At 40.5% G+C, this 13171-nt stretch overlaps 1 protein-coding gene across 5 annotated transcripts in view; it reads right to left on the reverse strand.

Moving 5' to 3' along the window:
• Positions 1–13171, reverse strand: part of cacna2d4a (calcium channel, voltage-dependent, alpha 2/delta subunit 4a) — a 92735-nt gene that overhangs the window by 59487 nt on the left and 20077 nt on the right. For 4 of the 5 annotated variants that reach the window (XM_038738398.1, XM_038738401.1, XM_038738397.1 and 1 more), the window contains 8 exons: positions 12976–13037; positions 12596–12663; positions 12468–12513; positions 12222–12319; positions 11670–11763; positions 11404–11496; positions 10505–10632; positions 8365–8433 (listed from right to left, as the gene is read on the reverse strand). In XM_038738398.1, the coding sequence (XP_038594326.1) occupies positions 8365–8433; positions 10505–10632; positions 11404–11496; positions 11670–11763; positions 12222–12319; positions 12468–12513; positions 12596–12663; positions 12976–13037 (658 nt within the window). The remainder of the gene's footprint in view (positions 1–8364; positions 8434–10504; positions 10633–11403; positions 11497–11669; positions 11764–12221; positions 12320–12467; positions 12514–12595; positions 12664–12975; positions 13038–13171) is intronic. The other variant, XM_038738400.1, reaches the window with a different exon arrangement.

Here is a 13171-nt window from a genome sequence, read left to right on the forward strand (position 1 = left end):
ATTAAACGAAGCCTCGATGCAAATAATTTGTGTCGATGCATTTTATTAATCGATTTAATCGATGAATCATTTCAGCCCTACTCCACACCCTAACATTTTGCTGCATTTATGAAGACTAGTTGCATATTAAAAATATTTGCAGGAGATTGAGGTGGTGTGAGGCCTATGATTATCCCCCATCCCTCAGTCCAGTACTGATCATGTTTGCATTACTAGATCATGTTTGCATTACTAGAGACACACTTCAGTAATGTAAATGTAAAGAAATGGAGAAGACGATCAGGTAAAATTAATTGAGATATGGATTTAAATTAATAATTTGCATCTTCAGGGCATGTGTGAAAATATGGTGAAGTGATATTTTAAAGGCATTTAAATATAAGTGTAAACACAGCCATTAATTTCACAGGGACAGTAAGTGAAAGAAAGGCAATGGCTAAACTCTGTCTATGAATCTAGAAAATTGTCCTCTCACCCCCTGGTCAGCAGGTCTTGTGTTGTTGGTAGCTAAGTATCTTAGCTAGCTAAAACATGTTCCTATAGCCTGTGTGTGTAAAGAATAATAAATTATAGTTTGTTACGTAAACCTGCAGCAGCCATGATGATTGAGGGCCTCAAACACTACATTGCCCAGAACTCTATGGTGTGTTGTGTTATCATGATGATTGTGATGATATGATGATGATGATGAAGCATTTCCTTGTCAATATGCATTGATTCAAATAAAAACATATCACACAAATTTACATTTAGACCACTAAGAAGCTTTGAAAGACTACAACAATTAGGCCTACCAATTGTTTCAAAATTATCAATAGCACTATATAATGTGAAGGTAAAATAATCTTAAGACTAGACTGAATAGTTTAGACATGCAACACCAGTTAATTGCAGTAACCTAACCGTATTATTTAGATTTATACACCTTGGAACGAATTCAAATAATACTTGATACTTATAAATGTTGGTGTGTTTCAATCAGCTTGAAGTGGTTTGGGGGCATTTCTCTTCCAAAATGTTTTGCAGTGTGCATCACTTTTTTGTGTGAAAAAGAAAAAGGGAAAATATGATGTTAGGAGATATAGTCAGAAACTGAAGTGGAATAAATGCGGGGTCAAATGACAGCACAAGTCGGTAACAGCTCATCTGTATGCTGTACCTTATCTCATTTTCTCTGTCCCTGGTCCTCTATCTTATTCCACCTTTCACTATTTCTCATCTTCTCTCTCCTTCCCTTCTCCTTTCACTTATCTTCTCACCATTTATCTTTCTGTCACCTCTGCTCCCATAATTTTTTTAGTCTTTTCACCTTCTTTTTTGTCATCTCTGCCCTCTTTATCCTTTGCTCTGTTTGGTCTATTGTGTGTCTTTTTTCACTTTTTCACCTCCCCCATCTTACCTCCTTTTCTCCCTCATTTGTATCCTTATTCCCTGCTTCCTCCGCTCCTCCTCCATGTAAAATATCCTCTCTCTATCCTTTTTTATGATTTCCCTACTCTCTCTGTCTTTTTTATTTACCTGCTTATCTCTCTTTCTTCTAGTCTGTTTCTCTGTAAATAGGAGCGCATTAGGTTCATTTACATACAGCCTGTCACTTCTGCCACAGAGATATACTAATCCATTGCCGAGCCTTAGAACATTATAAACACAGAGTTTTTGTAGTCACTGTGATTTAGGATCAGCCTCTGAAATACCAAATCCTTGGACTTCATCACAGAAGGAGAAATTAAATCTGTCACCAAATCAGCGTGAAAGCTAAACACAGAATGCAGAGAGGCACTTGGGGAAACCTGAACACATTCTGTTCAGACAAACACTGACACTCAGTGGTCAGAAATGGAATCACAACCACCAGATTTCCCTGACCAATGAAATACAGCACTGTAGCATAAAATAGCAGCATTTTAGCCACTGTGTTTAATCTATAAAATGCTATACATTTATGCCAACCTGTAACATGGCAGTGTTCTCTGTACTGTTTTTACAGAGATCCACATTTGCATGTAACAGATCTGTTTAGAACTGTTTTTGTGCACAGCACTTACATTGCATTTGCTGATTTTAATGTATAAACATGGAAATGTGTTCAAATGCTAGATCAAGGCATAGGTAATACACATTCGTAAGTATATGAGTCATGCCAAAGGCGGGTACACAACAGCTTTGTGGTGCTGTGTGTGTGTGTGTGTGTGTGTGTGTGTGTGGCCCTTGACGAGGCAGCTTTTGAAAATCCCCTTGTGTTCAAGAAGGTAAACGTGACCCTCGATGACAAAGCCGCCCTCACTTACACAGCTACAGCAAGAAATAGACGTGAAGAGGAAGTGAGCAAACAAAGAATTAAGAGAGAGGATGACACGATGGGGGAAAAGAGAGCATCGAGGGGAAGAGAAAGACAGAATAGGTCTGACAGCTTAGGAAGAGCGAGGATAAGAAAAGAGAGATGTGACAATTTAACAGGGTAAGGAAGAGTGTCAGAGGGTGAAGCACGGTGAGCAGTGTGCGTGAGTGTGAGGGTAAGAATGTGTATCTTTGCGTGAGGGAGAGAGAGAGCAAGTCCATAAAACATGGATGCTGTCTTTTCCTCTATGATTTTGTTGAAGGGAAGCAGCTGGTAGAAAAGCTGTTCCACTTGACATTGATGCAGTGGTGAATAAAAACATAGACAATCTATTACCTTTGACCTCCAATCAGTGATCACTGGATTACAATCAACCATCAACAAATGCGTCTTTGTGTCTTTTTATTTTCTTAATTCCCTTACTTTCTATGCTGTTTTTAGATGCAGGCCTAATAATCATGGTTTCTATGCTCCTGAGAATTTACAATAGGTACAGTAGCAGAGCTCTGGATTTGACATACTGTGACGTTAATGTTTCTAAACAAGCAGACAGAGAGAAAGAATGAAGCAAAATGGTGAAAATAAGATAAAAACTGTGAATGAGAGGCATTGAGATTAAGAGAGCGACAGAAACACATCTATTTTGAACTCTTTTTGCTTCTCCCTACTCTCCCTGTTTTCCAATCCAAATATAACATGAGTTTCACATCTGAGATGATTTCTGCAAAAGCTGTGAAATACAGATAAGCGCATGGGTTTTGTGCGTGTGTTTAAGTGTGTATGGAGTGTCAGTCTGTCTGTCAGTGTAATTAGACACCAAATGCACGCAGGTATACACACACACACACACACACACACACGCTCTCAGGATGCACACTCAGAGAGTCTGGTCTTGCTCAGATAATTATGGCTGATGAGTGTGTCAGTCACAGATGGGCTTACCAGCACAAAACACACACACATCAGGAAGCAGTGAAACAAAGCCAGAGACTACAAACTATCTTTTCCTTATGGAGTTATCTGAAACATCTTTAAACAGAAGCCACGAACATAATCACTCTCCAAGCATCGCATGTACGTGGGGTGAGACATCAGCAGGCCGATATCACTTGCTGATAGCGGGTTATCACAGACAGATTGGTATGTCTGTGTACGTGTATGTTGGCAAATATGTAAAAAGAAACGGCTGAGCAGTGAACCGCAGCAGAAAATGTTTCAAAGTTTATTAGGGCCCGAGCACGAACCGTGCGAGGTCCCTATTGAAACTGTAAGGATTATTTTATTTTATTTATTTTTTTCTGCAAAGTAAGCTCAATTTTGGGGGCCTAAACATACTCGAAAACTCACCAAATTTTGCACACATGTCAGAAATGGTGAAAAATTTCGGATTTTATGGGTTTCGCGCATGGGCGTGGCAAAATGACTGAATGAAAATTTGCCCCTCGTCCACGTTCAACCTACATGCACGAAATTTACTGGGGACATGTATCATGTCCAGACGCACAAAAAAGCCTCAAGAACCCATATCCTAAACTGAACAGGAAGTCGGCCATTTTGAATTTTACGGCCATTTTTGGATGATTTACACACTCCATACTTTAACGAATTCCTCCTAGGGATTAAGTTGGATCGGTTTCAACTTTCTGCTGTGCCTTCTAAAGGCATTGAAGATGAAAATTTGTGCTATCTGTGAGTTTTCGTCAATGGGCGTGTCCGTGGCGTGGCGTCAAAGATCAACTCTTCGCCATGACACAGGAAGTTGTTGTAACTTCAGTGTACATGCTCACATCTGAACAAAACTTTACGTGCTTGAGAACTCTCCCACCCCGAAGACATCTACATGCCAATACCGATTTATATTCATAGCGCCAAGTGCTATGTAGCTCCACATAGGGGACAGAGGAAGTGACATGTAACACCTTCATGCAGGGTCGGAACCGCGTAGCAAATTCACAGCCGCACCGGCAGAGCTCCAGAATATGCAACGCGGCCGGCTCACACCTCGACGCGCTACAAGAGCGAGGGTCCACCCAACGCTGCTTGCAGCTTTAATTCTTGTCCTTGGTCTTGAAAAAAAACATTTATTAACTGTTCTGGACCTTGATATTACATGTAGCAGCAGATGGAGGTTGCCCAGTTGTCACAGAATTGTAGATGTTCAAATTTCTATTCTATTTCTAATTTTGAAAACTATCTGCTTATGTAGATGGCGCTGAGTTTAGCTGCCTCGGTGTTAGGTGCGCTTTGATTTGTTTTGTTTTTGTGTGTTAATTAAATTTTCGGCTGTGAGGAGCTCATGAACATCAGGGGAACAACTCCAGCGGATTTAATTCCCACTTTTCTTGCGTCATCAGTGGAATTATTGGACATTTTGGTGAAGGGCTCTCTCGCTGTCGTTTGCGCTGTGAAGTGCCGCAGGAGAGGGAAAAGAGCCGGGTCACTTGTGTGTCTTTGCCGGCGAGGACTCCGCACACCACTACCGACAATAATTCTCTCCAACGTACACTCACTGTGCAACAAAATGGAAGAACTTCAGCTTCTGGTGGGGAAAAACTGAAACTTTTATTAATCTTCTGTTCTGTGCTTCACGGAGACGTGGCTGTGTGAACTGATAACGGACTCCGCGCTGCAGCTGGCTGGCTTCCAACTGTACAGAGTGGACACAGAACTCCGGCAAAACAAAAGGTGGAGGCGTCTGTTTTTATATTAACAATGGCTGGTGTACTGACAGTGATTCGGCAGCACTGTTCTCCTGATCTGGAATTTCTTATCATTAACTGTAAACCGTTTTACTCCCCACGTGAGTTTGCTTCATTCACTCTGGTCGGTGTTTACATCTCGCCGCACGCCAACGTTGAGGACGCAGACAAACCCAGACTCCCTTGTTATTGTTCTCGGTGAGTTATAACAATGACAAACCCTGGTTCACAGTTAAACTCAGACAGCTAAGGTTGGAAAAGGAGGAGGCATTTAGGAGTGGTGACAGGTTGCAGGGCGTTAAAGTACAGGTTTATCAGGGAGGTGTGAGAAGCTAAACGACTGTACTCAGAGAGACTAAAGAACCAGTTCTCTGCAAACGACGCCACTTCTGTCTGGAGGGGTTTCAGACAGATCACAAATTATAAACCCAAAGTCCCCCACTCCATAAACCATTCTCGCCTGGCAAATGAGCTGAACCAGTTCTACTGCCGCTTTGAGAGTCAGTCGGACACCATCCCCCGTGACTCCTTCGCTCAGCTTCAGCCTCAGTCCACCACATCTTCCCCTCCCTCCTCAGAGCTGGCCAGCTCCACCCCCTCCCCTCCTCTCTCCATCACAGAGAAGGAAGTCAACAGTCTTTTCAGGAGGCAGAAACCCCGCAAAGCAGCTGGGTCGGACTCTGTCTCCCCATCCACCCTGAAGCACTGTGCTGATCAGCTGTCTCTGGTGTTCACAGATATTTTTAACACCTCACTGCCAGCCTGCTTCAAAGCCTCCAACATCATCCCTGTCCCCAAGAAACCAAGGACCACTGGACTAAACGACTACAGACCCGTCGCCCTGACCTCTGTGGTTATGAAGTCTTTTGAGCGCCTTGTGTTGTCCCACCTTAAATCAATCACAGAACCCACTCCTGGACCACCTGCAGTTCGCCTATAGAGCCAACAAGTCTGTAGATGATGCAGTAAACATGGCCCGTCACATGTCTCTGACTCCAGGACCATCAGCACCGGTTCCCCTCAAGGCTGCGTTCTTTCCCCCCTTCTCTTCTCCCTGTACACCAACAGCTGCTCCTCCAGTCACCAGTCTGTCAAGCTCCTGAGGTTTGCGGACGACACCACCCTCATTGGGCTCATCTCAGGTGGGGACGAGTCCACCTACAGGTGGGAGACCATCTGGTGACCATCAGAAAGAGCACAGCCCCACCCTCCCCCCATCATCCTGTGTGACTCCTCAGTCACCACTGTGGACTCCTTCCGCTTCCTGGGCACCATCGTCTCCCAGGACCTCAAGTGGGAACTGAACATCACCTCCCTCACCAAGAAGGCCCAGCAGAGGATGTATTTCCTGCGGCAGCTGAAGAAGTTCAACCTGCCAAAGACAATGATGGTGCACTTCTACACCGCCATCATTGAGTCCATCCTCGCCTCCTCCATCACCATCTGGTACGCTGCTGCCACTGCCAGGGACAAGGGCAGTCTGCAGCGCATCATTCACCATCAATAAGCTCTAGGAAGGATTCTGGTCGTCCCAAACGTCTTCCATTTGAGGATTATGGAGGCCACTGTGCTCTTAGGAACCTTAAGTGCAGCAGAAATTTTTTTGTAACCTTGGCCAGATCTGTGCCTTGCCACAATTCTGTCTCTGAGCTCTTCAGGCAGTTCCTTTGACCTCATGATTCTCATTTGCTCTGACATGCACTGTGAGCTGTAAGGTCTTATATAGACAGGTGTGTGGCTTTCCTAATCAAGTCCAATCAGTATAATCAAACACAGCTGGACTCAAATGAAGGTGTAGCACCATCTCAAGGATGATCAGAAGAAATAGACAGCACCTGAGTTAAATATGAGTGTCACGGCAAAGGGTCTGAATACTTATGACCATGTGATATTTCAGTTTTTCTTTTTTAATAAATTTGCAAACATTTCTACATTTCTGTTTTTTTCTGTCAAGATGGGGTGCTGAGTGTACATTACTGAGAAATAAAATGAACTTTTTTGATTTTTGGAAAATGGCTGCAATGAAACAAAGAGTGAAAAATTTAAAGGGGTCTGAATAGTTTCCGTACCCACTGTATATCTGCAACGTTGTTCTTCTATTCCATATTTATATATTTCTACATTTATTTATGTCGACTATATGTTCGTCCATGTTTGTCTACATGTAGCACCTTATCACCACAGCAAATTCCTCGTATGTGTAAAACACTACTTGGCAATAAAGCTCATTCTGATTCTGATTCTTATGAAGATTAGGTGATGTAATTGAAAGCTCCGGAACATCTACTAAAGCCTAGTTCACACTACATGATTTTAAGCCAGATTTGCCGGCCAGTGAGCTCGGCGACCGTCAGGCTGTGATCAGTGGTAAATCAGCAATCAATCTTCGGTCACCAGTCCTTAAAAGTGAACTACTAACAACTAACAACACATCAAAATGGCTCCTCGACGCATTGCTGACGCATTGCAGATGCCAGCCAGATATCTAGCATGCCAAATATCTGGAGGAGTCGGCTGACTTGACATCCACATCCAGCCAATGAGAGCAAGCAAATGGCAGAGCAGGTAGCTACTTTTTCACTGCAAAACACTTTCTACTCACCTCCATCTCTCTCTGTAGCACAGATGATCCCTTGTACCTGCATGTGCTAATCCATTCTTTCACCCATATTCTTTGTCTTTATAATTGGTATCTTTATAATAACAATCAGTCATGTAGTGTAAACGCCACAAGAACTATAAAACTCCCGTCACAAGACGGCAAGTTGTGTAGTCTGAACAGCACGGCGATCTGCCTACGCTGAAAGTCATGTAGTCTGCACGAGCCTTAAATGGACCTCGTGGTAAGATTGTTTTCTCAAATAAATGCTTTTTATCACCCTCAAATACTGATATCTTATCCAGAGGAAAATCCATGCAGTACAACAGCAGAATTTATTTGTGAAAGTGAATAATAAACTACGGATGTAAACAAGTGAAACTCTTTTTGTTATCTGTTGCAACAAAACAACCAAAGATGCAAGTTTGTTATTAGTTTGTCTTATAGTGAATTCCACAGCACAACCAATAAGCATGGCAAGTGTTTCTGACAAATAAGGACATCAATACCAGTGTTGACTAGAAGGTGATGCTACAAGCAATCACCATCCAATCAGCAAGCTCAAGGGTCACCGACAATTTTACCATGTGAAATGGCAAGAAAAGACAGACAGAGAAAGAGCTAAGAATGAATAGGCAGAAGATGCTTGGAATAAAATGCAATGGAATAAAATGTGTGTTAAAGACAGACAAAGAGAGTGTGTGTCTGAACAAAAATTGTCATCCTACCTCCAGCGATGGCGGTTTTCTTGCCCACCGTAACAGTGACAGCAGTGGTAGCAATTGCTATCCTCCCTGCTGGTAGAGCAACACACACACACACACACACACATACATAATTAGCAAGAATTTAAGGTACTTTATCAATACACGCATGTGGAAACGTTGGTGCATGCAAGGAGATCATAAACACACAAATACTTCCTTCCTTCCAAACATCCACACATGCTTGAGTGTATGCGCCAGAACAGAAATATTTATTATATATATATTTATTTTCTCACTTACTGAATGCATCATTTGTAAGTCTGTGAACACTAAAATGTGTTGGGTGACAGACTGACTTGGACTCAGTAGGTTATATTTAATAAAGTCATGCATTCACCTTCTGTGTGTCTATTCACAGCCTTCATGCCAACTGTCACCAAGCCAAAGATTCCAGCAAGATTAACAGTTTAACCGTTATGTAACACAGAGTATGAGAGCTAATAGACTAACTCATAACTCACTCATAACACGTGTGTGCGTGTGCGTGTGTGTGTGCGTGTGTGTACTATGTGTTTCCATTAGTCATATATTTATATTTCTCATTTACACTCCTTTAAGACAAAACTGGTCTATGTCTCCAGGATAATCATGTATTTAGAAAATTCTGATTTTGATAAGAATGGGATTTCTTTGTGGTTTTTTTGCGACTGAATATTGTAACAGAATGTAGTAACAGAATGACAGAGGTAGTACACCCAAAACACTCTATGAAACCAGATTTTTATTTCTCAACAAAAATTCATCGTGGACAGAAGACATACTGACTCCACACAATGCAAATGAACCAGAAACATTACTGACTCCCTAAGAGAGGAGAGGAGGTTCCCGTACTTTGATTGCATGCTCGTGCAGTGGGAGAGGAGGAGGAGGATGAATGACACAGAGAAGAAGAACAAGAGCTAGCAAAAAGACAAAGACAGCACAGACTGTTAAAGAGAAGGGTGAAGAAACGGAAAACAGAGACCACAGCACTCGTCAGGTTTGGAAATTAGGGGTGAGGAAGAACAGGGTGAGGATGAAGAAAAAGAGGAGGCATGCCAAGTACAAGTAAGTTTTCCTCTACCCTCCTCCTCCTCATCCGCCTCCCTTCGTTTTCTCCAACCCTCCTCCGCTTGGAGCTCCACCTCCTCTGCACTCGAGGTGGCGCTATAGTCAGCCTCATAGTCCCTGAATATATCTGAACACAACAAACTATTTCTAAATTAACCTAAAACATATATAAGACAATTTTTGTACATTCGTACTTTAATGGCAAATGATGTTTCAAGGGATGGTAGAATGATAAAATGTTTCATTATATCAATGAACATTTATCACCATCTTAGTGATGTGAAGTGTGAACATCCTATACCGTTCACTATCTTTCATATGAGTATAAATGACTCAATATATAGTTAGTTTAAGTAAGTGGACAAGTGGATATATAAACACTCCCTTTATTCTGTCATGAGAATCGGCAGTGTTATCAGCCTAATACTCACTGAATGTACAGTATTTCAATAAAATTACATTAAAATCTGCACGAGGTAGTGAAGATTAAATTCAAAAGTCATTTGTTGCTGCCTTTAGCACTTTGTGACTTTATGTTTTTCTTAAAGCACTTAAAAAATATTTTATTAACATAATTCATTCCAGTCGCTAAATAAGAAAATTAAATCCAGAGGCAGAGAAGGGCCGAGCTTTCATCTCTCAACTAGACTGAAAGATGGAGTTAAGTGTTAGTATGATGTGATGTGACAAACATGATGACACAAGACGTTAACTTTGTCACTCTGTAGCTGCTGAATATTCTTCACAACAGCAAAATTCCCAGAATATGAACTATGGTGAAGAATAAGCATAAACAGAATATTCATCAAGACTGAATGGACCCTTTTTGGGCATTTTGCATAAAAAAAACAACTATTCTTTCAAACTTTCCAATTGGAGGAAATCTACATAAATATACAAAGTAAACAGAAATGAGCAGCTGTGGACTGCAGGAAATGTCACAGAGAGATTTTTGGCTCAACCTGCTGAATGTGGCTGAGAAAACTGGAAATAAAAAAAGCACAAAAAGTGTTTTGTGTGTGTGTTTGCTCAATTAAGGTATGTCCTCTACCTCTAGTCTCCTGTTGGGGCATGTAGTACAGAAACTTTCCAGGTGGGTTCTCAGCTGCTCTGCGGTACCACACTGGGAAATGGTCCAGTGTGAACATATTCTCCTTGTCTGTTGAGGTCAGGAAAGACCTGGGGAGAGACAAAAATAAACTTACAGAAAAACCTACTATCGAACGCCTAAAAATTATTACAAAAGCAAAAAAGGAAAAAGGAAAAGGGGGACAGGATAAAGAGGACAACAGATTTAGGGATAGTTAAGGCAAGAAAAATGAGTAAATCATAATATGGAGTAAAAGGATGTGATTTAAACACAACAGCAAAAAAGCAGTGAGATTAAGTGGGGAAAAAAAGGGGAGGAGGATACAAAGAGTGATCAAGAGTGAAGAAGGGAGAAAGTTAAATTTAAGGTAGACAGGTTCATTCATTTATTTATAAAGTGTATGTATAAAAGTCACACCAAACAGGATGTTAATAAAAAAAATTTAAATAAATCTTTCAAATAAATTAAGCATTATTGTGTGTTTGCAGGTGTTATATCTCAACAGTTGGATGTCTGCATGTAGTCACAACCCAAATATACCATACATACTATACTGTATGCATGTTTATGTTGTCAGCGTTAATTGTTTTTGAATGTTATCATTTTAATCAGTTGCATATAAGGATATCTGGAGTAGACTATCACTGGGATTATTTACAAAAAAAACTATTCCCCCCCAAAATCTTTTTATTTGACCACCAGAGGGCGAACTCTCACCTGACTGTAATTTCAGCTTCAATTTAAATCTCAGTTTAAGCACTTACTTTAAATCCCAGTTTTTAACTGTTTGGTTGTGCACATAATGGTATGACTAATTGGATCTGATGATATTTAAAAAATTACTGTTTTTTTCTACTCACTTGGCAGTTCTTTTCTCAATACCAGTGTATCGCTGGAATCTCAACAGGCCTGAACGGGTTCCCAAGAACGCTGTTTCAACCCCCTCATCCATACTGACAAAGAGAGAAAGAGAGAGAGAGAAAATGGAGACAGAAAAAGATGGCAGTGCAGCAGATAAAGAAGGACATGATAAATAGTTCTAACAACAGAATGAGTAATCATGTAAAAAGTCCATGTCTTAATTAAAAGATAATTTTTGTGGGTGTGCATGTGTGTTAATGTTCACCCAGATGTGTTGAGCATGAGGGCTGTCCAGTAGGCTTCCATAGGAGCCGTGACCACAGCATCAAATAGAGTTTGCTGCAACAACAGCATATCACCTGTAAAGACAGACCAAAGGAAATAAACAAATCTAACAGAAATGGTAATGAATGACTAAGGCATAGGAGGAAAAAAAAGACAGATAATTATTGTTTTGCAAAAAAAGCAGCCAACAGTCTCAAAGATCACAAGACTGTGTATCCCAATGTTTTTTGTACCTTAATCTGTAATTTATGTGTAGGCAAATAATCTTATTTTTACTTTCAGGGCACTATTTACGCTACTGCAACTTTCACAAACACAACTAACACTTCAAAAATAATTTTATTAATATGTTGGCTGAGTTTGGCAACAATTCTTGATTTTGGGATTTAAATATAAGTTCTCTCAAAAGACTGTTGCGGGTTGTGCGTGTGTTCTGGATTTCATGTGTGTATATAATTACATAGCATCCACTTGCTGGTGAGTTGCAGGGTTAAAGTGTGATTTATTTTTCACAAAATAAAGTTACACTTACATTCCAGATCTGGTTCTTTACCAGTGAGGTACAGCACCACAGCCTGCAGCTGGCTCAGCTTACGATGGGTCGGGTCAATGTCTGTCTCGCAGTAGGTCCTACAAGCACCCACACACACACAAAAATACATCTAGAAAAATGGCATGTAGTCATATTTATATGAAGAGCTACAAGCACTTAATACTGGTGGGAGTCCCATAACGTCTATGTTTTGCTAGTTATGGCCATAGGTTATGGCATACTCACCATTCGTTGGCTATGGTTAGGTCTGGAGCCAATAAGTCATGGAGACCTGAAGCAAAAAAGACATAAGACAGAGTGTAAGGAAGGCAGACATAAATAGAAAGAAACTACGACAGAAGAAAAAGACTTACCCTCCTCAATAGAGACGTTTCCGATGAAGATATACCCTCCATATCCCCTAGTCAACACTATACCCAGACTGTCAAACACAGAAAATACTGTTATTTTACTTTCTATTATATATATATATATATATATATATATATATATATATATATATATATATATATATAGGTTTTTAACAAAAATTATCATTTGTTGTCCTAGAGCAAAAGTGCAGGCTAGAGAGAATATTATGTTAGAGGAGATATCACTTAGATAGATGTTATGTTTCTGCTATTAATAATTTTATACAGGTAGAGATGTTGCTATGTTGGATATGGTGGATGTAACATTTTAAAATCTGACACTTTTAGTAAGCCTCTCTTAAGCTGAAAGTGATCAGACAAACCTGAAGGGTGTCTCATTGATGATGGTGTAGTAGTAATCATTCTTCAGGAACATCACTCTCCTCTGTGCGAGACAGTGAGAGGGACAGAGTTAAAACTAGTAAATTACTAGTAAAACAAGGAATTAAAACTATTACTAATACAAGAAAAGAAACCACCACAGGAAGAAAGAGAGGAAAATCTATTCTCTGATATAAT

Source organism: Micropterus salmoides, unplaced genomic scaffold, assembly GCF_014851395.1.
Source record: "Micropterus salmoides isolate LMB-PRFRI ecotype aquatic unplaced genomic scaffold, ASM1485139v1 Ms_hic_scaffold_23, whole genome shotgun sequence".
Lineage (NCBI taxonomy): Eukaryota > Metazoa > Chordata > Actinopteri > Centrarchiformes > Centrarchidae > Micropterus > Micropterus salmoides.